Source organism: Cnephaeus nilssonii (genome assembly GCF_951640355.1).
Source record: "Cnephaeus nilssonii genome assembly, chromosome: 10".
Classification (NCBI taxonomy): domain Eukaryota; kingdom Metazoa; phylum Chordata; class Mammalia; order Chiroptera; family Vespertilionidae; genus Cnephaeus; species Cnephaeus nilssonii.
In genome coordinates this window covers 8,559,256-8,586,532 of record NC_137081.1, presented here as the reverse complement: position 1 = coordinate 8,586,532, position 27,277 = coordinate 8,559,256, and the positions used below count along the sequence as shown (strand labels likewise).

The window sequence follows — 27,277 nt, the reverse complement described above, 5'->3', positions numbered from 1 at the left end:
CAAACTATGTAGCAGTGTTAAGCAAATTCACTTTTTGAGCCAAAATTAAATCGTGTCTTCAAACTTTCCCTTGTAACTTTTCTTGTAGCAATATAATTTTTGCATTTTGGCCAGAGAGCTGCTTTCTTTTGGCAGGCAAAATCATGCTTCTGGAGAAACACTGACTTAGATCTATAGAATCCATCCCCTTGTCAACTGAACACTAACAAATAGTGTTATATATTTATTTTACCTAAGTTGAACTCTCTCAAAAGACTGATGTGAAAAAAATTTCAATCTGTAATATATTTTTACCCAATATACAGAATTATGTTCATTTTAAAATAATTTTCCCCAAAGAACTGGTTTACAGCCAAGATTTAAGAAACTCCAAAATGTCTTAGCCAAAAGTTGTCAATTAAAAATTTAGCCACAATGCTTAAGTGTAATGTTTTTAAAAACCAAACTTAACTACTGCACATTCTTGGATATTTGGAAACAAATATATTTTGAGTCTTGAAACAAAAACACTTGGTGGCACACTAAAGAATGATTCCATGAATTTACAAAACAAAAAGGCAGGGTTGTTACTCCAAAATGATGGAAAATATCCATGGGCTTTGGCTTTGTTTGAAGAGAAATGGAGTGTTTCTACTCAATAGTTTTCAGTGCCAAAATCGCCAGCTACTGTTAAAATGCCACCAAAATCAGTTTTAAACATTACTCAGAAAACAAACTATTTCCAACAATAACAATTTTAATTACCTTTAATAAGGACTAATTGTAACTTTCATCATTAAGGGTCTTATATATCTCTTCATAGGATTATCACAAACCACCTTTTAGATTTCAAACTAATTCTGATCCAGTCCAAATTAAAAACTGTTCACATTCAGAGGCAAGAAATACTATTGCACATTATACGCATATTTTAGGAATGTGTGTTCCCTCCCCGCTAAAATAGATGTATTATCTATGAATTACATCTCATTATCTGAATTTCTAAAACTCAAAGTGCTTTTTCTCCTCCACTGAGCAAGTATTACATTAATATTCTCATAGTCTCAAAATACTTCATGAACCCTGAAGTGATTCTCTATGGAAGGAGCTTCCTTTACAAAGTGAATTTGGCTAGTCACCTGCATACCAAAATCTCCAAGTATCTGAACAAATTTCTTGTGCTCCTTTCCAATCCAAGATCTCATTGGATCACGTACTTGGTAAGGTGTTACATGGGTGTGAACAATAATCCCTGTTTGTGCAAATTCTTTCAAGACTTCTGGGTAAGTAATCCAAGTATTACTTCCTCCAGAATGTCCACCATCCAGCCAGTACATTGTTCTTACGCTGTTGATAAAAGCTTCTATGTTCTTGTCTTTCTTAGCTTCTTTTAATTCAAAAAGCAACTGATTCAAAACAACACAACCTTTGCTGAATCCAATCAAAGTAAAAGAAGCGCCATTTAGTGATGGTGGATAAAAACTCACGGCAGCCTCATCAAAGTTTTCACAGGGGCTCTCTTTTTCTCCCTGGCAACCATTAGTATGAGAAGAACTGGATCTACAATTAGATGCTTTGGAATCCTTATTCAAGTCTTTCACATTCTTCTTTGATAGCAAACTGTTCCGACATAAGTTAAAAGCATTAACTAATAATGTATAAAGGTGCTTAAAAGCTCCAAAGTCAGTACTGTGTTCTGGAGCACCAAACATATTACTTTTCACAAAATTGTCATAGCAGCTGAATTTGTGCAAATGCATTCGGGAACATTTTATCACCCAAATATAACTATTGGGAAATCGGTGGGCTAAAATGGTGGCAACATTTTCTAGACTCCAGTTTTCCCACTGATAATTCTCAGGATGGTGAGTCATAATTTCATGATAATTCTGAAAAGTAAGAAAGATGAAACAAACATTAAATACACATTTATACAAAACTATTTCCACAAAATAGTTCCCTATTTTTATTGTAGAGCAAGTTGAGATGTTATAACCTATGGTTAATATACTATAAATGAAACCTATAAATCTGTCATTACTTTCTAGTTATAAAATTTTGAACAAATTACTTCTTCAGTTTAAGCCTCAAATCCCTGAGAAGACAAGTTTATAAGACCTAGTAGCTAAATAGCATGTAGGAGTTTAAATAATAAAAAACTTCAGAAGGATTATAGATATTTTTAGTAAATTTTATTTCATATACATACAATCTATTATTCCTAACACATTAACTGAAAATAAAAATTTGGCTTATTAAACAGAGTTTTTGAGCACAGGATTTAAAAATACTTTCCTATTAAAGCTACTATCCTGAACCCCTTCCTATTAGGATTATTCTAGCAACCTAATGCTAAATGTTTGATTTCAATTCTTGTTTGCAATTGAACATTATAAAGTTGCAATGAACATTATAGAAAAATCTTTTTAAACATCTGATTACATCCTTAAAAATAAATTCCTAGCTATAGAAAAACTAGATCAAAGAATATTCATAATTTAAGGTTTGTTTATTAGGCATCTGGATTTCTACTTCTGCAAGTTTGTATCTTTTGCCCTTTTAAAATTGGATCTTGTTTCTTTATAAGCATTCTATATGTACTAATAACTATTTGTTTAGGTTCTAGGACATGCAGGTAAATTTTGTTTTCCTCTTAATTTTCATTCATATTTGTTTTTTTTAAAGGGAAATTCACTCAAATTTATTCACTTATTCTATAAAATTTATTGGATAGCTAATGATTGGGTATGGATCAGAACAGACTAAACCCCTGTCCACATGGAGCTCCCATTCTAAGTACGGAGATACACAACACACAACTCCGTTAGTAAGGACAGCAAGACTGCCCAACAAAAGTGTAATATGAGCTACACAAAATTTCCTAGTAACTACATTAAAAAGTTAACAAATGAAAGTTATTTTTAATAATACATTTTGAGCATGATATATCCAAAATATTACTGTTTCAACATGTAATTCGTATAAAAAATTACTGAGATATTATTACATTTATTTTTCTTAGTAAGTCTTTGCAGTCCAGTGTGTATTTTATACACTTACAGCACATCTCAATTTGGATGCTAAATTTTCATTGGAAATACTTAGTCTGAATTTAGATTTCATAAAATTTACAGGTGAAAAAGTAGATTCACATACCCAGTTGTTCAAATATATTTAAAAATTTTCCAGAAACTGACTTGAGTATCAGTTTTTAGATTTAAAGTTAAATGCAATTAAAAATCTATTTCCTTGATTACACAACATTTCAAGCAGTCAACAGACACAAGTGGTTAGTGGCTGGCTGGACAGTACAAAACATTAGAGAGGCCCAGCAGGTGTGGCTCAGTGATTGAGCACTGTCCCATGCCCCAAGAGGTGGCCTGTTCAATTCCCAGACAGGGCATATACTTGGGTTGCAGGCTGGATCCCCAGTGTAGTGGGGGGCATGCAGGAGGCAGCTGATCGATATTTCTATCTCTCCCTCTCCCTTCCTCGCTCTCTGAAAAATAACAATAAAACATTTAAAAAACAAAAATTATATAGTGATAAGTGCAAAGGAGTATAGTAAACGAAGCAGGTAAAAAGGAATATAAGGTTTTGGAGAGAGTGGAAAATTATTTTTAAAAAACATATTATTATTATCTATATATAAAAGCCTAATATGCAAAGTGTCCCCTCGTGAGTTCAACCAACCGGGAGTTCGCTCACTATGTCATGTGCTGACCATCGGGGCGGCACAGAAAGGAAGGCTCTGGCTGGCAGCGGCTAGGGACCCTACCTGTGAATGAATTTTGGGCCTCTAGTTATTTAATAAGGTGATAGTTGAGAAGGATCTGAAGTGGTGGAAGACAGATAAAAATCAAAATGAGTAACTAATATGTTTGATTATTAAACAAGATGGTCGAAAGGCTTCATTGTAAAGGCAACTTTTGAGCAAAGACTTGAAACAGGTAAGGTAACGAATCCTACAAATATCTGCATGAAGACTGTTCCTCCAAGGCAGTACCTTCAAAGCTTCTGAGGTGAAGTTGCCTGCCATGAGCAGTTTGAAGAAGGCTGGTGTGGCTGGATCGGAGTAAGAGAAAAAGGACATAGGCAGGAAAGCAACAAGGTGGAAAAGGGCCGGAGGCGCTCTGGCTTTCACTCTGAGTGAGATAGGCAACGATTGGCGTTTTGAGCAGACAGGGGTGTCCTGATTTGACTTCCATTTTTCAATGATTATTCTGATCACTTTTAGATACATGAAGAACGTGAAGCCACTCTATTAATGGATTAAGATCAGAGGTGTGGAAGAGAGGACTAAAGCATAACTGCAAGATACCTAACTTGAGCAACTAAAAGTGAAGTCTTCATTAACTGAGATGAGGAAGACAGGAAGAACAGGTTTAGGGGCAAAGACCCAGAGATTTTAGGTTTGAGATATCTATGAAATATCCAAAATGAAATTATGCATGCAATTGTTAAGTCTAAAGTTTGCGGTATATGTCCAGGTTATATACACAAATGTTGAAGATTGTCAAAGTACAAGTAGTATGTAAAGCCACAGGTCTGAACGAGAGCACTAAGGGAATAAAGGTACACAGAGAAAAAGCCCAAGAACTGAGTACAAGGGTACCCCCATGATTAAAGAGGTCATCAGAAAGATGAGAAGACACTGTAATTCATTATGTATTCACATATTTAATTATCATTGATATCCTATAAATTATTATTCCTATTTTATGGTTGAGGTAGCTGCAATTGGTCAGAGATTTAATAGCTAAAAATTGCAGAATCAGGGTTAAAATCAATGAAATCTGGCCTGAAGCCTTTTAATGCTTTATCCTCTATTTCTTCTCTAAAAGACCTGGATTTTCAGAGCACTTCATACTCTGAATAAATCAACAGTATATCTCTGTCCAAAAATCTAATGGAATCTCAGGCTACATAAAATAAATGGATAGTGTCAAAGCAAAAGAAGGTCTTACTCTAAGTGTATTTAGCATTTTTTTAGACCTCACCTGAAGATTTGTACTGTATTCTGGCTGGCACACTTAAAAAAAACTTAGTAGGTGTTCAATAAAGGTTATATTATCATCATCATTATTAATAGAGGCGCACTATAGGTGGTCCACAATCTGGAGGTCTCTGTTAGCAATGCCATGCTGTTTTCCTAAACTGACCAATAGAGCATTGATTGAGTAAATTAAACTTCTCTTCAATCGAAATATTAGTTTTTTTATAGTGATATTAGCAGTCAACTAGATCAGTCGATTACTTTGAGAACAAGAGAAAAAAACTACAGATACCTTCATCACCATTTGACTGGAGGCACAAAGTTTGTTACTCTATCATTTTAAAGCATCAATTTCAAAAACTAAATTAATAGTTTTCATGGTATAAGAAGCACATCTAGGCATATTCTAGCTTACCCGTCCACACCTACAGTGTCCTGTAGAACTTTGATGATGATGGAGCCGTTCTTGTTTGCCTTACTCATTATGCAGCACACAAACCTTAGCTGCACCAGAGCACCTGAATGCAGCTGGTGTGACTGCGGAAATGGGTTTCTAACCTATTTAACTTAAATGGCCACATATAGCTAATGGCTACCGTATTAGACAACACAGTTCTAGATTAAGATCTAGGTTTTGACACCCAGCTTTCCAGGACAACATATCCACGGTTATCTGCCTGCAGCTATAAAATCAGTAATAAAGATGCAATCACACAAAAAAGGAAAGCACAGGATTTAGGTGAGCATCAAAATACTGACATGCTTGGCAATGCCTGTCCCTTTTCTCCACCCATCCCCCCTTTCTGAGGGTTACTGAGTGTCACACGCTTGACGTTTATTTTTGTTGTTGACTTGTCTGCTTTTTAATAACTGCCCCTGGCACCCTCTGGCTAAGTTAATGTAAAAGCCACCTCTGTCTCCTGCTCAGGACACGCGCGCGCACACACTCCACTGAGAAACCAAGTCACAGAATGAATATATATGCTGAGTGGCCAGATTATGATGATCTCTGAACGCATAATAATCTGACCACTCAGTGAGTGTGTGTGTGTGTGTATCCACACACACAAATATATATATACAAATATATATATGTATATGTATGTGTATATATATCCCAGTGCATGAATTCGTGCATGGGTGGGGTCCAGCCAGCCTGGCCAGGGGGAGGGGACATGGGCGGTTGGCCCGCCTGCCTGCTGGTGGAACTCCTGGTCGCGGGGACAATTTGCATATTAACCTTTTATTATATAGGATATACACTGAGTGGCCAGATTATTATGCGTTCAGAGATCATAATCATCTGGCCACTCCGTATATTATGTCCCATCCTTTCTGTTTCAAATTCTACTCCCTTGAAGCCTGGACTGACTGCTGGCTCTCCGGCGGCCGTAGCTCTCCAAGGACACCTTCCTCCTGGGTCGGGGATTCCGTGGAGTAAATGCAGAGCCACCCCGCGTTCAGGCGAGGGCGGAGCCGGCACCGGCCCGAGGAGGGAGCCTAGGGGCAGGGCAGGTGCCAGCAGGCCCGTTACCTGCACATCCCCGGGGAAGTAGACGACGTGATGCTGGGGCGACGGCTGCGGCTCCTCCGGCGCCCGGTCCCCCGAGAGATCCCGCCGTTCCGGCCCCTCCGCCGCCAGCAGGAGCAGCTCGTTGCTGCGCTGCGGGTCGGACCCCGGCACCGCGGACAGCTGCAGGCACCGGGGGCGCCCCTCGGCCGCGGGGGAGCTCCGCGCAGAGCCGCAGCCGCCCAAGTCCATGGTTCCGGCCTGAGAGCGGGAGGCGGCGAGCCCGAGCCCGAGCTGCGGCAGCAGGAGCAGCAGCGGCGGCGACCGCAGGAGCCCGAACCCCCACATGAGTCGCCGCCGCAGGGACGGTTGGCGGGAGGGCGGGGGGGAAAGGCTCTGAGGGAGGGGCTTCGGCGGGCCGCCCAACGGTCGGCGGGAGCGCCCGGCGAGAGCCGGCGCGGGGGCGATGACGGCGTCCGAGGCTTACGTCCGCGCGCAGCGTGCGTCAGGAAGGAAGGCCGGGTGTGCGTGAAATCCGACCCGGGTTCCGGAGGAGACGGTGGAGGGGCGTGGCTTGAGGAAGGACGTTTTTGATTGGTGGCTTCTGCCACAGCCGGGAAGTTCGAACGGAAGTCTGGGAAAGAGCCAGAGGACCGCAAAGAAAGAAGGAACCCAAGACACTGCGCAGAAGCGCAGCAGGTGTGGCGCATGCGCGGCAGCAGGAGCGGCCGGAAGACCTCTGTCCGGTGAAGGGAGCCTGGTTTTGAGTGCACCCTGGGCGGGTTCTGTAGGCTCGCCTGTCAGGTGAGGGGTTTCTAGACGGAGAGGTTTGCGACGCAGGAGACCAGACACAGAGAGTGCAGGCGATTAAAAGGGGGGAGGTTTTACTCTTGCGCTCCCCGGGTGAAATTCGCTGGTCCGAGGGTGGGCCAGGGAAGTTCGGCCAAAAGGGGGTGTAGGTACTTCTTTTATCCAGCTGTTTAGTGTGGGGGCGGCGGGAGGGAGGGCACGAGAGGTGTGGAATTCCTGCCTCCGGCCAGTTACCTCTGTCACCATCTACCTTGCAGATGCATGCATCCGCTCTGGACTCCCCCCCTGCCTTTTGGTGATAGGGGGCGCCGAAATCGTCCTGGCTACTTCCTGCTGACCAAGGTCGAAGAGGGTGGGGGATGTTAAAGGCCAGGGTCCGGCAGAGGCAGGTCCAAGGGCAGCCAAGTGTAGGGGATGGAGCAGGAGCTGGTTTGCAGTCACCCTAGACATTTCCGCCATCGGGGAGCGGATAAATTTGAGGAGGCAGGGAGCTAGGGGAAAAAGGACACAGATGAGAATTAGGGACCCTGTCAGGGGTAGGATCCAGGTAGCTAAAGGGCTTTGGAGCCAGCCGAAAAGAGAGTTGTCCCGGGAGTGTCTTGCACGTAATTCTTCACTCAGGGTAACTCCCCCCCCCCCCCATGCCTCGACCTAACATAGACCTTTGAGCTTTCAAAGGGACACAGTCCCAAAGATGTAAGTGGAATAATTCTGCCCTGTAGAGAAGTCTGTGCTAAGTCCTCTGCATGCCCTGGGGAAAGGGAATCTCCCTCTTCTCACGCTCTGGAGTTTTCTTCGTAGATACATAAAGATTTCTAGGTGCATAACAATTTAGGGTTTGAGATAAGAGTTTAATGCATCTCTTATTGGCAGCAGGGAGCAGGGCACGTAGATTGGGACAGGAAAAATGGGGACAAGACATTACTTATATATTTTCTGTTCTATGCTATTTTAGGGCTTTCAAAAACCCGTTTGAACAGTGGAAAACTCCTAGGTGCCCAACAGCTCTCTGTGGTTGGTTGTGACGGGTAGGATTTGGCCCAGGGTATGCTATAGGCAGAAGGAAGCAGGAAGACCAGTATTCTAAACTCAAGTGCTTGCAAGGCAAGACACTGTAAAGAACCTTGTGGGAGAGAATATTCGCGAGAATTATAAAAATTATGGCCAACATGTATTGAGGCCTTACTATAGGCCAGGAATCAAATTAAGCATCCTGTCTAATAAAAGTAATTTGCAAATTGACCGTCACTCCAACACACAAGATGGCTGCCCCCATGTGGTCAAAGATGGCTGCCCCCATGTGGACACAAGATGACCGCCACAAGATGGCCAGCAGGGGAGGGCAGTTGGGAGGGATCAGGCCTGCAAGGGAGGGTAGTTGGGGGCGATCAAGCCTGCAGAGGAGGGCAATTAGGGGTGACCAGGCCAGCAGAGGTGTGAAGTTGGGGGCGACCGGGCCTGCAGGGAAGGGCAGTTGGGGGAGTCCCAGGCCTGCAGGGGAGGGCAGTTAGGGGTGACCAGGTCTGCAGGGGAGGGCAGTTAGGGGTGACCAGGCCTGCAGGGGAGGGCAGTTAGGGGTAATCAGGCTGGCAGGGGAGTGGTTAGGGGGTGATCAGGCTGTCAGGCAGAAGCGGTTAGGGGCAATCAGGAAGGCAGGCAGGCGAGCAGTTGGGAGCCAGCAGTCCTGGATTGTGAGAGGGATGTCCGGCTTCCCGTTTAGGCCCAATCCTACCGGGCCTAAACGGGCAGTCGGACATCCCTCGAGGGGTCCCAGATTGGAGAGGGTGCAGGCTGGGCTGAGGGACACACCCCCCCGAGCATGAATTTCGTGCACTGGGCCTCTAGTCTATAATAATAAAAGTGTAATATGCAAATAGACCAAACGGCTGAACAGCAGAACCTTCCAGACGAAGCCAGGGCTGGGAGGGCCGAGGCAGCCCAGGCTGTGAAGGCCTACTCTTGCACAAATTTCGTGCATCCGGCCTCTAGTTTCATATATTAACTGCCCTGAGTCTATATATGTGTATGTTTAAGCCCTCATACTGTTTTCTTTGCTCCACATATCAAATATTAACAGTAGCTTTGAAGTAAGAGCACAAATGAGCAAATGGTAAAATGTAATTTAGATATATATTTATATACTAGTATACTTAGTGACATCATAGAGGCATAATATGCCATCTTATTCTGGTCTAAATTATTGAATTCCATTTGACATCATAATAGTGTAGCCAATCAGAAATTATTTACTAGTAATTGATATTACTAAGTAGGTCTGCTTTCTAAAAATAGCTGGTTAAAAAGAAGCAGAGGCTAATTATACGGTAATGGGTCCATAACGATATTCAGGCAACCAGCCTTTACTCTATTTTTCACATCCCATACATGTTACTTTCTCTCTCGTTAGTACAGAATTACTGAAATGTAATCCAAAAGCCCAAATATGTACAAGTATTTCAAATGTAGCTTTTGATTTTTGTAGTCTTGTTTTCAGGTTGACCTTTTAAGTGAACCTATCACTATTGAATCAGATGGGGAGTTCTTGAATTTTAGAAAGAAAATTAATATAGTAAAGATAAATACTACAATGTTATCTCAGTATCTCTAATAATATTGAGGTGATTCAGAAATACACATAAAGATTTAAAGGGCAGAGTGGAGATACAGACTGACGTAAGCACAAGTTTTTAGCCCACTGGCAAGGATTTATGCAACCCTACAGGAGCCACTTCCAGAGAAATTAACAGCTCTCAATTGATCAGTTGGTTTATGGTAAGTCATAGGAATTATAATTCCTTCTCATAGGTCCTATTTATAATAGCATAAAAAAATAAGCTACTTATGAGTAAATTTAATGAAAGAAGTGAAGAACTTGTATACTGAAAGCTACAAACATTGATGAATGAAATTAAATTCCTAAATAAATGAAGGACATCTCATATTTGTGGAGGTTTCATAATTCCCCCATTTCAAACTTACTACAGGGCTATAGTAATCAAGACAGTGTTATCCTGGCACAAATGTGGATGTATAGACCAATGGAATATGTTTGAGAGTCCATACGTAAACCTTAAATTTATGGTCATTTGATTTTCAACAAGGGTGCCAAGATAATTTAATGGAAAAAAGTCTTCAACCAGCAGTTCTGGGGCAACTGGATAGCCGCATACAAAAGAATGACATTGGACCCCTTCCTTATATCAGATATAAATATTAGCTTAAAATGGATCATAGATCTAAATGTATGAGCTAAAACTATAAAACTTTTAGGACAAAAAAATACGAGTAAATTTTCATGACCACGCATGAGCCAAAGCTTTCTTCCACTATATGCATCAAAACCACAAGAGTCAAACAAAACAAAACAAAAATAGATAAATTGGGCTTTATTTGAGTAAAACAATATCTGGTAGATCAAAGGGCATGAATAAAAAGTGAACAGCAATCCACAGAATGGGAGAAAATACTTGGAAATCACATATCTGATAAGGGACTTGCATTCAAAATATATAAATATTACCATCCAACAGTAAAAGGACAAATAATCCAATTTTTTAAATGGCAAAGGGCCTGAAAAGGTATTTTACAGAAGATGTACAAGTGGACAAAGGGACATGAAAGATACTCAACATCATTAGCCACTAGGGAAATGCAGATAAAAACCACACCTGTTAAGGTGACTATCATACAAAAATACAGATAATTAATGTTGGTGATGATGTGGACAAGTTGGAACCCTTATGCATTGCGGGAGAAATGATGCACCTGCTTTAGAAAACAGTTTAATAGTTTTTCAAAACTATCAGGAGTAATGACATTTCCTTATCCACTGCCCACCTCCAAAAGGTCTAGATAGATATCTGAGGCCAGTGGCAGTGTGGGGAGTCTGGGATACTAAGTCAACTATGAAATTATAGTTAAGCCTTGAAAGATGGTGACCTGTGTTATATGATAGCAAAACCACTGTCCAAACTGTTGTCTGCAGTAAGAAGATAAAAATTAGCCTAATGAAATTTTAAGTCGAACTTTTCAACTAATTGTAGATTCTTTTTTTTTTTTTTTTTAAATTTCTTTATTGATTAAGGTGTCACATATTTGTCCTCATCCCCCCATTCCCATCCCACACCCCTCCCCATGGATGCCCCAACCCTCTGTTGAACTTAAGCATTGGTTAGGCTCATATGCATGCACACAAGACCTTTGGTTGATCTCTCCCCCCTCCCCCCACCCTCCCCTATCCTCCCGCTGAGGCCCGATAGTCCGATCGATGCCTCCTTGTTTCTGGTTCTGTTCTTGTTCATCAGTCTATGTTGTTCATCATTTCCCCTAGATGAGCGAAATCATGTGTCACTAGAGATATACTTATAAGAATTGAATGTGCGACGAGCAATAATAGTTATGCTGACAGGCAAATGAATCAGTCTGTAGTGAGTTTCTTTCTGGACCAACAGTTCTTTTGAGACCCAATATCAATGTCCACCAGTTCCCTATGAGTACATGTCAGCACTGACCCCTCAGCTCTGGATGGTGGACAAATGGTGGTAATGCAGGTCCGACTCCCTCTGGTTTGGTCTCGGCCGGACCCAGGGGCACTGATTCACCCGGATCCAGGGGCCCACGGCCTCACCCGGACCCGGGGCCAGGCTCACCCGGATCCAGGGGCCCACGGCCTCACCCGGACCCGGGGCCAGGCTCACCCGGATCCAGGGGCCCACGGCCCCCCCCGGACCCGGGGCCAGGCCCACCCGGATCCAGGGGCCCGCGGCCCCCCCCCCCGGACCCGGGGCCAGGCCCACCCGGATCCAGGGGCCCGCGGCCCCACCCGGACCCGGGGCCAGGCCCACCCGGATCCAGGGGCCCGCGGCCTCACCCTAATTGTAGATTCTTGTGCAGGTGTAGAAATAATAGAGATCCTCTGTACCTCTCTCCCTCTTTCCCCCCTCCTGACCCCTGGCAACGTCTGATCTTTATACTGTATAATTTTGCCCTTTCTGGAATGTCATAGAGTTCAAATCATATAGTATGTTGGCTTTTCAGAATGACTTCTTTCTCTCAGCAATACGCTTTTAAGTTCCCTCTATGTTCTTTTAATAACACAATAGCTCATTTCTTTTTATTGCTGAATAATATTCCACTGTATGTACCACAATTTTTTATCCATTCACCTATTGAAGGACATCTTGGTTGCTTCCAAGTTTTAGTAATTATGAATTAAGCTACCATAAACACTCATGTGCAGGTTTTTGTTTGGACATAAGTTTTCATTTGGGTGAATACCAAGGAGTATAATTGTTGGATTGTGAGATAAGAGTATGGTTAATTTTGTAAGAAACTGCCAAACTGTCTTCCAAAGTGGACATACCACTTTGCATTCCCACTGTCAAGGAGTGAGAGTTCTGGTTTCTCCACATCCTCACCAGCATTTTGTTGTCAGTGTTTTGGATTTTAGCCATTTTAATAGGTGTATAGTGGTATCTTATTACTGTTTTATTTTATAACTAGAGGCCCAGTGCACGAATTCATGCACCAGTGGGGTCCCTCGGCCTGGCCTGTGGGATTGGACCGAAACCAGCTCTCCGACATCCCCTGAGGGGTCCCGGATTGCAAGAAGGCACAGGCCAGTTTAAGGGGTCCCATGGATACACGATTGGGGCCGGGGAGGGACACGGGAGGTTGGCCAGCTGAGAAGGGACTGTGGGAGGGCTCCAGGGCATGTCCGGCCCTTCTCGCTCAGTCCCGATCAGCCGGACCCCAGCAGCAAGCTAACCTATGGGTCGGAGCGTCTGCCCCCTGGTGGTCAGTGCACATCATAGTGAGTGGTTGAGTGGCCTTAGCATATCATTAGCATATTATGCTTTGATTGGTTGAATGGCTGACAAGCCAACCGGACACTTAGCATATTAGGCTTTTATTATATAGGATTATCTGATAACATTATGTTGAATGTCTTTTCATATACTTATTTATCATCCTTATATCTTTTTTGGTGAGGTGTTTGCTCAGATCTTTTGCCAATTTTTAAAAAATCTTTATTGTTGAGATTATTACAGATGTTCCTCTTTTTTCCCCCCATTGCCCTCCTCCACCTGGTTTCCGCCCCATCCCAGGCCTTTACCACCCTACTGTCTGTGTCCATAGGTAATGCATATATGCATATAAGATCTTTGTTTAATCTATTCCTGGCCCACCACGCCGTACCCCTGTCCCTCTGAGAATAGTCAGTCTTTTCTAATTCCATGCCTCTGATTCTATTTTATTCACCAGTTTATTCTGTTCATTAATTTCTTGTTCATTTATTTTGATATTTAGATTCAATTCTTCTACTTCCTATTCTTAAAGAATACTCTTCAACATTTCATATAATACTGGTTTGGTGGTGGTGAACTTCTTTAGATTTTTCTTGTCTGTGAAGCTCTTTATCTGACCTTCAATTCTAAATGATAGCTTTGCTAAGGAGAGTAATCTTGGTTGTAGGTCCTTGCTATTCATCACTTTAAATATTCCTTGCCACCCCTTCTGGCCTGCATAGTATCTGTTGAGAAATCAGCTGACAGTCATATGGGCATTCCCTTGTAGGTAACTAATTGCTTTTTTCTTGCTGCTTTTAAGATTCTCTCTTTGCCTTTAGCCCTTGGCATTTTAATTATGATGTGTCTTGGTGTGGTCCTCTTTGGATTCCTCTTGTTTGGGACTCTCTGTGCTTCCTGGACTTGTATGTCTATTTCTTTCATCAGGTAGGGAAAGTTTTCTGTCATTATTTCTTCAAATAGGTTTTCAATATCTTGCTCTCCCTTCTTCTGGCACCCCCATAATGCGAATGTTGGTATGCTTGAAGTTTTCCCAGAGGCTCCTTATGCTATCTTCATATTTTTGGATTCTTTTTTCTTTTTGCTCTTCTGGTTAGGTGTTTTTTGCTTCCTCATATTTCAAATCATTGATTTGATTCTCAGAATCCTCCACTCTACTGTTGAATCCCTGTATATTATTCTTTATTTCAGTCAGTATATGCTTAATTTCTGTCTGGTCCTTTTACATTTTTTTTTTTTGGAAGTTTCTAGAGGATTATTGAGTAACCTTATAACCGTGGTTTTGAAATCTATATCCAGTAGTTTGTGTTCTTCCATTTCTTTCATTTGTGACATGTTTCTTTGTCTCCACATTTTGGCTGTTTCCCTGTGTTTGTTTCTATGTGTTGGGTAGAGCTGCTATGTCTCCTTGGGTTGGTAGAGTGGCCTTGCATAGTAGGTGTCCTGTAGGGCCCAATGGCTCAGCCTCCCCAGTCACCTGAGCTGGGCACTCTGGGTGCACCCCTTTGTGGGCTGTGTGAACAGTCTTGTTGTAGTTGAGACTTTATTGCTGTTGGTATCACTGGGAGGAATTGACCTCCAGGCCAATTGGCTGTGAGGACCAGCTGTGACTACAGTGGGAGAGCTGCTATGCAGGAGACACCCTTATGGAGCAGAGCTTGCTTCAGTGGGGCTTTGGTGCTCACTGAGTCTGCCCCTTGAGTGTGTTGCTTCTAGATATGTGGAGATGTAATCTGGTATGGTCTGACACAGACCACTGGGTACACTGGCCCTTGGATCTCCAGGTAGGTGCAAATTCAGCCACTGCCTGGGACCACCCAGCAGGAGCTACCGCGATATCTTCAGATTCCTCCTTTTTGTATTGGATTTGGAAGTGCCTAGATGAGGCCTAGCTGTGAAGCTAGGCAGGTGCCAGGTCTTGGGCCTTTTATTGATATGTTTGGGGCTCCCTAACCCAGCTTCAGTTTGTTTGAGATTTTAGTTTGAGCAAGGACAGGCCATTCATATGCAAAAACCGCTGCCCACAGCTTGGATGGGGTTGTAAATTGGATGAGGCGGGGTCTTAAGGAATCACCAGGGCAGAACAAACAGAAATGGCTGCCAGTTAGCCCTGCAACCAGAGAGGTTCTCTGCCTGGGAGAAAGTCACCCCAGAGTTCCTGCCCTGATTCCAGACAAGCCAATTCTTCCACATATGTGTCTGTGCATCTAGAACCTCACCCTGGTGCTGGAGCTCAGAGGAAGCAGAACTTTGTAAGTTCAGTTTGTGGTGCTGGCCTTTTAAGAGGAACAGCTGGGTCTCCAGCAGCCTCTGTATCACTGAGCCCCAATCTGCACCGTTTTTTACAGTCCGTGGTTCTTACTGCCTATAGGGACTTCTTTTCCCAGCTCTGGGCATCTGGTGTGGGGCTGGGACCTCTTTTTCCCCCAGGCGGCCTCTGCAGAGTCGATCTCCCTCCCCGTTAAAACAGTGGCCCACCTGGGTGCCAGACCAGCCAGTTCTGAGCCTCCGCATCTTCTACCAGTCTCAGTGTGCTTCCTTCTTTACCTCTCTAGTTGTAGGACTTCCATTCAGTTAGCTTTCCTGCAGTTCTGGATGATGGTTGTTCTATGTTTTAGTTGTAATTTTGATGTGGTTGTAGGAGGCAACAAGTACAGGTGTTTACCTACACTGCCATCTTTCTTGATGCCTCTTTTGCCCATTTTTAAATTGGGTTGTTTGATTCCTTATTGCTGAGTTATAAGCGTTCTATATAGATTTTGGATACCAGTCTTTTACCAGATATGTGTTTTGAAAAATTTTCTCTCAGTCTGGACAGTCTTTTCATTCTCTTAACAGTGACCTTCACAAAGCAGAAACTTTTTATTTTAATGAAGTCCAACTTATCAATTTTTTATTTTATGAATTATGCCTTGGGTGTTATATTTTAAAGTCATTACTGCCCTGGCCGGTGTGGCTCAGTTTTTGGGCATCATCCTGCGCACTGAGAGGGGTTGCTGGCTCAACTCCCAATCAGGGCACGTTCGGGTTTCAGGCTTGATCCCATTGGGGAATATGCAGGAGGCAGCTGATCAATATTTCTCTCTAAAAATCAATGAAAATATTTAAAAATCATCACTAAACCTGAGGTTACTTAGATTTTCTCATATGCTCTCCTCTAGGAGTTTTAGAGTTTTGCATTCTATATGTATGCCTATGATAGTGTTTGAGTTAATTTTTGTGTAGGGTATAAGATCTGTGTCTAGAGTCATTTATTTTTTTGCATATGGATCTACAGTTGTTCCAGCACCGTTTGTTGAAAAGACTAAGATCATTTGACTATATTAGAATGGTTCCGTATTTGGGCTCTCTATTCTGTTCCATTTGTTTTGTCAGTAGCCTTTTAATAATTTCCCCTTATTTGCTTATGCTGATTTGAGTTGAATTTTTATTGGTTGCAGCTGGAATATCACTGATTAATTCAAGCAGTTGGTACATGCCAAGCACTGTGCTACTCTCTTTACATAAATTCAGTCACAAAGGTCTTTTGAAATAAATGAGAAAACTTGGGTTTTCAAGTTTAAGTAAAATGTCCAAGATCATATCACTAAGTGACCCAGTTCTGTCTGCCTATCTATACTATACTACCTGTCAACTATGACCTTGCTCATCCTTACTCGAATTATTACAGTTGCTCAATAGTCCATCTTCTGCCAATTATCGCCTCTAATCTATCTATATAAAAGGCTTATATGCTAAGTGTCCCTCCAACTGTCTGACCAGTCGCTATGATGTGCACTGACCACCAGGGGGCAGACGCTCAAGGCAGGAGCTGCCATGATACTCACTGGCCATTTACAAAGAAATAGCACCATGGACCTGGTGCCAACAAAGCAACACTCGGCTTCCCCCAAGTGGGACACAGGTCCTGCCACCGCCCCAGAGCGACAGCCCACCAAATCACAGCCAACGCTGCTGAGACCCCATGACGCAAAATGCAGCCCACAGCCCAGTCCAGCCCAGAAACGGTCACTGTGGGCACTGGGTAATGACGTCATGTAGCAACGCCCGGCTTCCTCTCCCTAGTGACTAGCCTCCTTGCAGTTCCTTCAGCCCAGGAACACGACTTGCTTTATAGCCAGGTGCAGACATTTTACACTTTAACCAAATGTCTGTGAAGTGTTTTTTTTCCCATGCCTCATCTCATTTGATCCTGGAATAGATAGATAGGAGAGTCGGTGGAATCCTATTTTCTTTTCATTAGCCAGAAAATGGAGATTTAAAAAGTTTAGAAATTTGACCCAACTGAAAAAAAAGTAAGAAATGGTGGACCTTGGAAATGACGTCAGGTTTTCTCACTGCTCAGAATATAGTCAAACACTGCTGCAGTTAAATATTTTACCCTTTGTTCTCCCTGCATGATCTACAATAATAATCTGCTTCATGTTGATAATTTGCTGCTGTGTTGCTGACAATTACCTGAAAGAGAAGTTGAGGTGCTTCACTGGGCTGGAAAAAGTTTAGCTAAATTAGGAAGCAGATCTAATTAAGCAAGTTTATTCTATATATATAAAGGGCTAAGTTGACTCACACATGTGCAATACATATAAAGCTCTCGCTGGCGCCAATCGCATGCGTGTGTTTCCATCTGTCATTGTTGATCGTGAATTTGGTTGACACTTCTATATAGAGAAAGGGCAAATAGCAATATTAAAATATTTCTTCTAGTTAATTTCCTTTCAATGTGTACAAATCCGTACACCGGGCCACGAGTTACACTATAGTTGTCTTCTAAAATAAATACTGACTCCTTAGCCACATTTAAAGCCTAGCATCTCCATCTTTTTCACAATACTCTCTTATATCTCAGTGTGAATACTCTGTAATCTTCTATTGCTCCCACCATTTACTATAACAGCATGTGACCTAACCTGTTCCTTATACTTGCTGCATCTCAAGCATTGAATTTTTGGGGGCAGAGTCATCTCAAAGGTCATCTTCTCCCTCAGCTTTCTCAATTGTGTACCCCCACCTCACCCTAAAACTGGAATTGAGATCTTTCTTCATTTCACCCTCAATTGTGACACATCTTATGCCTTGCTTTTCAGTTATGTGAATTTGACTTGTCATTACCACTAGACTGTCACCTTCTTGATATCTTGTATGCTGTGTGGAACCTAGCATTCACTTAAAAAATTATTGAGCACATAATATCTGTACCAAAACATCACCAAATGCTGGAGTGGCAAAGATAAAAGACATTCAAAAAAGCTTCTAGTCTAGTTGGAGAAGCCAGAGCAGAATGCAATTTCTTTTATGTAATTTAAGTTCTAATATGAATGTATACCCTCTAGTATTATGTGACAGAGCAGAGAGTATGGAGTATTTAATGCAGTTTGAGTTTGGGAAAGAGAGGAGACTTATCAGAGGAAAACACATAGAAGTTATGTCCTCTGAACTAAAAACATATACAAAAGCCTGAAAGAGCATAACACATTTGGAGAGCAAGTAGTTCAAATTAGCTCTACTACAGTATCTGAGTAAAAGAATGGCAAAGGATGAAAGAAAGGTAGGGAAGGGGAATATCTTTTTTTTAAATATATTTTTATTTCAGAGAGGAAGCGAGAGAGAGAGAGGGATAGAAACATTAATGATGAGAGAGAATCATTGATCGGTTGCCTCCTGCATGCCCCACACTGGGGATCGAGCCCACATCCCGGGCATGTGCCCTGACCTGGGAATCAAACTGTGACCTCCTGGTTCATAGGTTGACGCTCAACCACTGAGGCATGCTGGCCAGGCAGAAGGGGTATATCTTAAAGAAGTTTCTGAGTCTTGCAAGGGAGTTTGCGTTGTTATCATGGGGCATGAAAGTCAAAGTAAGTCTTTAAGCAAGGGAAGTCTGGGATTGGGATCTCATGCTTAGGTGGATCACTGACCAGCTGTAGCGACCATGAGTTGGAATTAGCTGAGACTAATGACAGGAAGGAAGGCCAGCTAGCAGGATGTCACAGTAGTCTAGTAAAATAGTATTAAGATCTGAACAGCCAAGGAGAAAAGAGAGCATATTTGAAAGATATTCAGGAGATAGAATTTATAAGACTTGGTGATGGGGTAAAGTAATTCTTTAAGATCTCATTCTCTACACTTGGGGATTCATCTGAACAGTAACTTTCTCATGCCAATTTAAAGAGATACTTTTTTCTCTCCCACTGTATAAATTTCTGGGATCTATCTCTTTCCTCCTCATCATTAACAGCCATCTTGCCAGACAGCCCCTGCTACCAAAAGGACTCTTACTACCAGAGCCTCTGCTGCTACCAGAAGATAAAAGATCCCTGCTCGCACTGCCAAACTTGGGAGAGATGTACTTCTGAAATAAAAATTAGAACTCATTTTTCCTTAGAAATAATGTTAAAAGGTAAGGACTTCGGTATATAATGTCCTTAAGTATCTATCCTAGGCCATGAAACTTTGTGGCATTTCGATTACAAGTTCTAAACAACCTGCTCTTTAAAAAAAAACCTTGAAAATTAAGTTGACGGCTTCTTATATATACTTGTGTACCAAGAAGTGGGGATGTCCCAGCAAGAAGGAATATTTTATTGCTGACATTCTCTAGAATTGCTGTCACATGACAATGGTGTTGATGACGGTAATAATTATATGGTGGACATATTTTTAGTCTGTTTCATTTTTGTCTTTAAATTTTCCTGTAGCTCAGTACCCATTTCTGCCTGCTGCTAGAGCTGTGCTCCTCTCTCCCTCCACCCCACTGCTGGCACACCACTGCTCACATTCCAGTCAGAGCTCACAGAATGGAAATTTAGACTCACCTTATGACACAAGGAAGGATTCTGAAGGAAAAAAACCTGTTGGATGTGAATCTGTGTCCTCCATTTTACCAACAATACGATCTGGGGTCGGAACAATTTATTTGAATCTCAGTTTTTCTATTATTAAAATAGGGTTAAAATCTCTCTTTTGTTGCATATTAAATAATATCTAAAGTACCTGGCACTTAGCACATACTCTCAACAAATACTGATTCTCTCCCGTTGTAAACATTTTCCTATTTTCTGGCTGCCCAGGATGTGAACATTTTGCTATGTTTAGGGCATTTCCAATCTTAATCTACAGTACGTGCTGTTTCCCAAGGTGACCTCTGAAAACAAAACCTCCAGACTCACAGCGAGGGCACAGGTGACCAGGCTTCAACACTCAGCACACCTGCGTGAGACGTAGGTTTGGAAGTTACTGGCTTGAGGAAGGAAAGATTCTGCTTGAAAACCAATTAGCTAAGAAAGGCATCTGCCATTTGGGGATGGCAGTGCTTGAAAGGTTAACCTCCTAGTGCAGAAGGGGCCTCGCTGGGCACGGGAGTGGCAGCTGGAGATCAATGCATTGTTGGGGCTGCCTAACCTCCTCCTCTCCTAATTGTATAAAGGCCACTGCTATAGAGGCCCCTCAGGACACCCGGACTTCAGTGATTGGCTCATTCTGCTTACTACTAAAATAGCCACCACTGTGAGCCCCGACTGATGCATGGTTCTTCATTGGTATTTTGACCTGTGAGTAACAGGCCAAGAAGAACGTTAAGGAAGAGGCAGTAATAATGTAATAATTCTAGAAAGCAAATCCTAGAAAAGTTTATTGGGCTATCATCGAGTGGAGTTTGAGGATTACAGTTCTGAGGATTATATAAATATTAGAATGCTTTTGCCAACTTTCTCCGTCTCTATTAAGAGTGGGAATACTTAGGTGAGCTTAGGCTTTCCTGCTCCCCAAATAGAGATTATTTCAGAACCAGTTTATAAAAATGTTTGAATCCCTGGATATTGATTCTGCAGAGCAGTCCCAGGTGAGTTTATCAGTTCAAGTCAAAGCCAGAATCAAAATAAATCAGGCATTATATGGCATATTAAATTTCTGGGGCTCAAGTCAGTTCCCCTAATCTCTTAGCAGCAGTAACGGAGTGGCAGCTCTCACTCATTGCGATGGGGAAATAACAATTGTCAGCCGGAGTAAAACTGCTGTTGCAAAAGGAAGCACATCACCACATTTCCATCTCACGCATTATAGTTCACGAATCTCCCAGGAGCCAGGAAAACGCAGCAACGTCTTTAAAAGTGAATCCAGATGTCAGCCATCACCATAGCAGTGCTTTAATTATCAAAAAACAAAGAACTCCTTAGGTACATTCTACGCAGGTGTTCCTTCACAGAAACCTGAATAGGTGAAGAAACAGCTGTGCATTATATCTGCTTCAAGAGTAGGGAACAAAAGTACAACTTAAATAACAGACTACCCAGCGGGAGCATAGGCAACTCACAGTTACAAGAATTTTGCAAGTATCAAGCTATACAATATAATGACTGATTAATATTAATTACTCCGTTTTACAGATGGGAAAACTGAGAGCCTTGGACAGCAGCCATTTCTAATTCAAAGTCTGTCTTTGACAAGTTCTCTCATAATGAATTTATTTTGCAAGCCTTTTTAGGTACACCACATAGCATGGCATGGTTTTTTAAACACATTGATATATTTTAACACAAATAATCTATTTTCATTATAGGAGATTTAGAAAATAAAGATAAGCAAAAAGGAAAACTTAAAATTACCTCTAATTACTTTGTGGTCAGCAAACTGCCCTACAGCCTCAACCTCTTATCTAAATGCTTCCTTGCATTAACCGGAAGCTGCCTCAGCCCCCATGCCCTCTGACCCTGGAGGGAAGAGTGCACGTGGACATAGCTCCGTTTGGGAGGCAGAGGGAGAGAAAATGGAGAGTTCTTTGAGAAGAAGGAAACAAGGCCATGAGTTGCAAATGTGAGAGCAGAGGCCTTGAGGATAATGGTAGAAGTATATTAATAGTTACTGGGATGGTAGGTGGGGTGAGAGCGCGTTTCACCAAAGGATAGTAAGAGGATTGGCAAATAGTATTGAAGCTCCAGCCGAGACCAGTGTGAATCTTGGTTCACAAACTCAATCTGGAGAAAATACCACACTATTTTTTAAAAGCTAATTTAAATTTACCTCTGAGCTGTCTGTTTATAAAGCTGGAGCCTAATTCATTTTGGGGGCTCCCTAACCTCCTCCTCCTCCTAATTATATAAAGGCCACTACTGTGGAGGCCCCTTGAGACACCTGGACTTAATTTATTGGCTCATTCATTATTGGTTATTTTACTACTAAAATAACAGCTCCCCCAGCCCATGGCCAGCCCTTTAGACCCAGGCACTCTGCTGCCTGCTGGGGGGATAGGACCTTTCTGCTAGTTAGTAGGTCCTATGCCTTCAGTCCAGTCTACTGGCATGCCCTCCGATGTTCGATATGCCTGGTGCTGACACACTGGGATCTGGCAACCTCTGAGCTTTCCCAATAAAGGATGTAATATAAGGACTATAAAATTGTGACTGGAGAGGCAGATAAAAAGCAAAATTTAAATCAAGTGTTACAAGCCAGATTGGGGGAAGTGGTGGAGAATAAAATAAAATTAACCCATCATTTACTCAGAGAATAGCCTCAACCTGGGTGGGAAGTTCAGAATCTGATTTTCCCAAGTCAGGTGATTGAATTTTGAAAAGGTTCACAGTGAAAAATTGGAAAATGCGGGAGTTGAAAGATGCCTAGGAACTTAAGATTGGGAAGCTAAATTAGATCTAGAGGATCCATGTGAATATGGTTGCCCGTTGACAAAGCAAACAGAACTCAACTGTGGTGGGTGAAAGATGGATGCAGATTCTCTGACATTCCTCTCATTGAGAAGCAGAGTCTAAGTCCTCACTTCTTGAATCTAGACTGTGCTTAGTGACTTACTTGGTCAATGGGATATGGTGGAAGTGACACTGGAACTTCCGAGGCGTGAGTCATAAAAAGTCTGGGGGCTTCTGTCTGGGCCTCTTGAAACTCTTTTTTGGAGCCCTGAGAAGCTATGCTGGAAGTTTGATTACTCTTCAGGAGAGACTGCATGGAGGGGGGCTACCTAAGCCCAGCCCATCACATTCAGACAGATGAGTGAGCTTCACTGTCTTTGACCCTTTAGCCCAGCTCAGCCATCAGCTGATGACCACCAAATGGCTGCCTAGGCGAAGCCATATGGAGCAGAAGAACCTGCTAGCCATGAAGTTATGACTTACAAAAATCATCTGATGTAATAAAAATGATAGTTGTTTTAACCACGAAGTTCTGGGGGAACTTTTATGCTGCAGTAGATGAGCTGAACAGCAACAGAGCAAGCAGAAGTCCTTATCTATTGCTGCATAAAAATTTCCCTAAAACAAAATGAGAACTGAAAATAGCCCAAATGTCCATTGACACAAGGATGGTCATATAAATTATCATTTATTCAAGTTACAGACTATTACACAGCAGGGAAAAATGAGTGAACTATAACCAGATGGAATAGCTTAGGGACCCTCAGATATGTAATGTGGAGTAAAACAGCATATTACAGACAAATAAGCATGATCTAAGTTCAAAGACATGTAAAACTGAACAATATGATTTAGGAATACACACATTTGTAGATAAAACTGTTATGGGGAGCAAGGGAACTTAAAGACTACAATAGGCAGTTATTTCTGGAAGAGGTGGTAGGCATCATCCCTGAAGGCCTAGAATGGTCATGTTCATTTTCTTAAATGGGGCAGTGACTACATGGATGTGTTATTTTATTATTCTTTGAACTATACATATCATTTTTGTGTATCATGTTATATATATGAATACACATCCTATATAATAAAGAGGTAATATGCAAATTGACCATCACTCCAACACACAAGATGGCCACCCCCATGTAGACACAAGATGACTGTCAGTGGAGGACAGTTGTGGGCAATCAGGCCAGCAGGAGAGGGCAGTTAAGAGGGACCAGGCCTGTAAGGAAGGGTAGTTGGGGGCGATCAGGCCTGCAGGGGAGGGCAATTGGGGGGAACCAGGCCTGCAGGGGAGGGCAGTTGGGGGCGACCAGGCCAGCAGAGGAGAAGCAGTTAGGGGTGACCAGGCAAGCAGAGGAGGGCAGTTGGGGGGGACCAGGCCTGCAGGGGAGGGCAGTTAGGGGTGACCAGGCCTGCAGGGGAGGGCAATTAGGGGCGACCAGGCTGGCAAGGGAGGGCAGTTAGGGGTGACCAGGCCAGCAGGGGAGGGCAGTTGGGGGCAACCAGTCCTGCAGGGGAGGACAGTTAGGGGCGACCAAGCCAACAGGGGAGGACATTTAAGCATTAATCAGGCTGGCAGGGGAGTGCTTAGTGGGTGATCAGGCTGGCAGGCAGAAGCAGTTAGGGGCAATCAGGCAGGCAAGCGTTTGGGAGCCAGCAGTCCTGGATTGTGAGAGGTGTCCCAGATTGGAGAGGGTGCAGGCTGGGCTGAGGGACACACCCCACCCCCATGCACAAATTTCATGCACTGGGCCTCTAGTATGTATATATGTGTATATATACATTTTTGTAAGCATGAAGTATTTAGTAATTTTAAATATCCACAATAAAGTAAAATAAAGTGAATCTATTAGATTTCCAAGTTGTGTTTCACGGCTTAAGAACAACCAGTTTTTACACAAACAGCTTGAGTAAATTGTTTGCTATTAAAAGCACAGCAGTTGTTAAATACCACTGTCCTTTTCACCCATTAAAGGTAAAAGCCTTTAGAACATTTCAACACACAGTTGGCACAGTGCATGCCTCTCTTCCTGCTTCCTTCTCCCCTCGCCAGTGGGGTTCCTATCATATATGTTCTGTGAATTTGGGCTTTTACAAAAAATAGCAATAGCTTGAGTATATGAAACTTGTGCTTTTAAACTAAACCAGCTACAAAAGTTCTCTGGCAAAGGGAATCCAGAGCGTGGCTGTCAGCTGGAAGTGCAGGGAGAGGGAAAGAGAGGTAAATGGGGGAGGAAGGCACAAACTAGAAACGCAAGTGACCTTGCTATAGATGCTTTATCACACTTTTATACTTTCTCTTTCATTTTTTTCAGGAGTTTTACCATTTCTATGATCTCTTCTTATCAATTTACCAGTATCATAAATAACATGTTCATTTAAAAATCATTAAAAAAAACCCTTTGTATCCTGTTTTTTTAATATGTATTTATTGATTTTAGAGAGAGAGGAAGGGAGAGGGAGAGAAAGAGAGAAACATCAATGAGAGAGAATCATTGATTGGCTGCCTCCTGTACGCCCCCTACTGGGGATCGAGCCCACAGCCTAGGCATGTGCGCTGACCAGAATTGAACTGTGACCTCCTGGTTCATAGGTTGAAGCTCAACTGCTGAGCTACACCAGCCAGGCCCTTAGTATCTTATTTTAATAGCATTAATAGCCAGATGTTTTTATCCCCTCACCATTTCCCCCCATATTTGTTTTAAATTGGTCTATTTCTGAAATTCAGTCTTTCATCCTGGCATCTGTCAATGAGAGAGCCTTAAATCACCCCTAGTGACTTTATAATCAGATTTCCTTCAATGAGATCCTTGTGTGGGTATTTGCTGACTTAGAAGAAAAATCTTCCAACTACAAATTGCTCTTTAGGTTCTGGGTTCTGTGCGCTTCCCTTCAGAAATTCTGCTTGGTTCTTTTCCTTCAACAGAATTTTCTTTTCTCGTGGATCTTAAGGGAATTGGGCAAGATACAAATTCCAGAACTGCTTTGCCTTCCTTTTCTTTTCGTTTTTCTTCGCCCCTGTATTCATTCCTTTTCTCCCGGTCCCTTTTGCTACTGTTCCTTTTAACTCGTTCCCTTAGCTGAACGTGTCACTGTTGATTCCTGAACTCTCCCAAGTGAACATCGGAGTGAGCACCTGGTGGCTGACTGCCCGTGTTTCTGCTGCATCTTTGCTTTGCTTCAGTCCCTTTGTCTTCAGTCCCTTTTCACTTCGTGTGTTCATATCCTACCTCATTCCAAACATAATTTTATGCCTTTTACCAAACATGTTTCCTTTTGGTTTTATTCCCTTTTCAACTTTAACTCTCCTTTTCTTGGTCGTTTTTTATAAAAGTCTCACTTGGGACAAAAACAATGGATTTGATTTCTAAATCCTCATTGAGTATTTTATGATAAGGAAGACGTGGCTATTATCCACATTTTACAGATGGCTAAGGAGGTGTGAAAAGGAAAACCTTTTGCCTTCAGCCATGTGTTAAATCTCTTGGAGAGGCAAACCAGACCAGCGAACAGCTGCTCCCCCGCCTGGTGCCCCTCGCACCGAGGACACTTTTTCTCAGGGGGATCTGGGGACCATCCACACAGAAGTCATTCTTGGTGCTTTTCTGTTCCAAGCCCCAGGATCACAGATCCAGGACATAGTCTCCATTTTATTTTATTTTTTAAAATATATTTTACTGATATTTAGGAGGAAGGGGAGAGAGAGAGAGAGAGAGAGAGAGAGAGAGAGAGAGAGAGAGAGAGAGAGAGAGAGAAGAGAGAAACATCAATGATGAGAGAGAATCCTTGATCGGCTGCCTCCTGCACACCCCCTACTGGGGATGAGCCTGCAACCCAGGCATGTGCCCTTGGCCGGAATGGAAGTTGGGACCCTTCAGTCCGCAGGCTGACACTCTATCCATTGAGCCAAACCAGCTAGGGTGATAGTCTCCATTGTAAACAGCTCCCACGGTCATTATTAGGCACAGTGAAGTTTTTAAAAAGCCACAGCTTCCTAAGATAGTGAAGGAGCTAATCCTTTTTGTGCACATATGTGTGTTTGGTATTGTTGATTTAATTCTATAAAAGCTCATTGAGCTAAGTTTTCTTATATCCATTTTGTGCCAGAGAAACAGGTTTGAGTTAGGAAACTGCCCGGGGTCAGTCAGCTGGTCTGGAAGAGACCACCTCTGACTTCTTTAGCCTGGATTGTAAGAACTATGGCATGGCACATGTTTTAAATTTAGCATGAATAGCTATTAAAGGCTACCATATATATGGGGTTATTTTCATCTCATACTATACTGTAATCTGTAATACAGCTATATTTATTAAACTCTTTCAAGTGTGTTTTTTAACTGAGATATGATTGACATACAACATTATATTAGTTTCAGGTTTACAATATAATGGTTCAATATTTTTATATATTGTGAAATGTTCACCACAATAAGTCTAGTTAACATCCATCATCATACATAGTAACAATTTTTTTCTTGTGATTAGAAATTTTAAGATCTACTGTCTTACCACCTTTCAAATATGCACTACA

At 42.4% G+C, this 27,277-nt stretch overlaps 2 protein-coding genes across 5 annotated transcripts in view; one reads left to right on the top strand and one right to left on the bottom strand.

Moving 5' to 3' along the window:
• Positions 1–1,040: 1,040 nt before the first annotated feature.
• On the bottom strand, positions 1,041–7,002 carry LOC307106086 (mitochondrial protein C2orf69). Its single transcript, XM_079782157.1, has 2 exons — positions 6,510–7,002; positions 1,041–1,868 (listed from the first exon to the last, which is right to left on the bottom strand). The coding sequence occupies exons 1-2, from the start codon at positions 6,831–6,833 to the stop codon at positions 1,044–1,046; spliced, it is 1,149 nt and encodes a 382-aa protein (XP_079638283.1). The 5' UTR covers positions 6,834–7,002; the 3' UTR covers positions 1,041–1,043.
• A 179-nt stretch (positions 7,003–7,181) lies between these two features.
• FTCDNL1 (formiminotransferase cyclodeaminase N-terminal like) overlaps positions 7,182–27,277 on the top strand; it is a 97,004-nt gene continuing 76,908 nt past the window's right edge. The window contains exons 1-2 of one of the 4 annotated variants that reach the window (XM_079782179.1): positions 7,244–7,289; positions 19,341–19,502. In XM_079782179.1, coding sequence (XP_079638305.1) covers positions 19,493–19,502 — 10 coding nt within the window. In that variant the 5' untranslated portion in view covers positions 7,244–7,289; positions 19,341–19,492. Of the gene's footprint in view, positions 7,290–9,054; positions 10,068–15,400; positions 19,503–27,277 lie in introns of those variants that run through there. The other 3 variants (XM_079782181.1, XM_079782182.1, XM_079782178.1) reach the window with 3 other exon arrangements.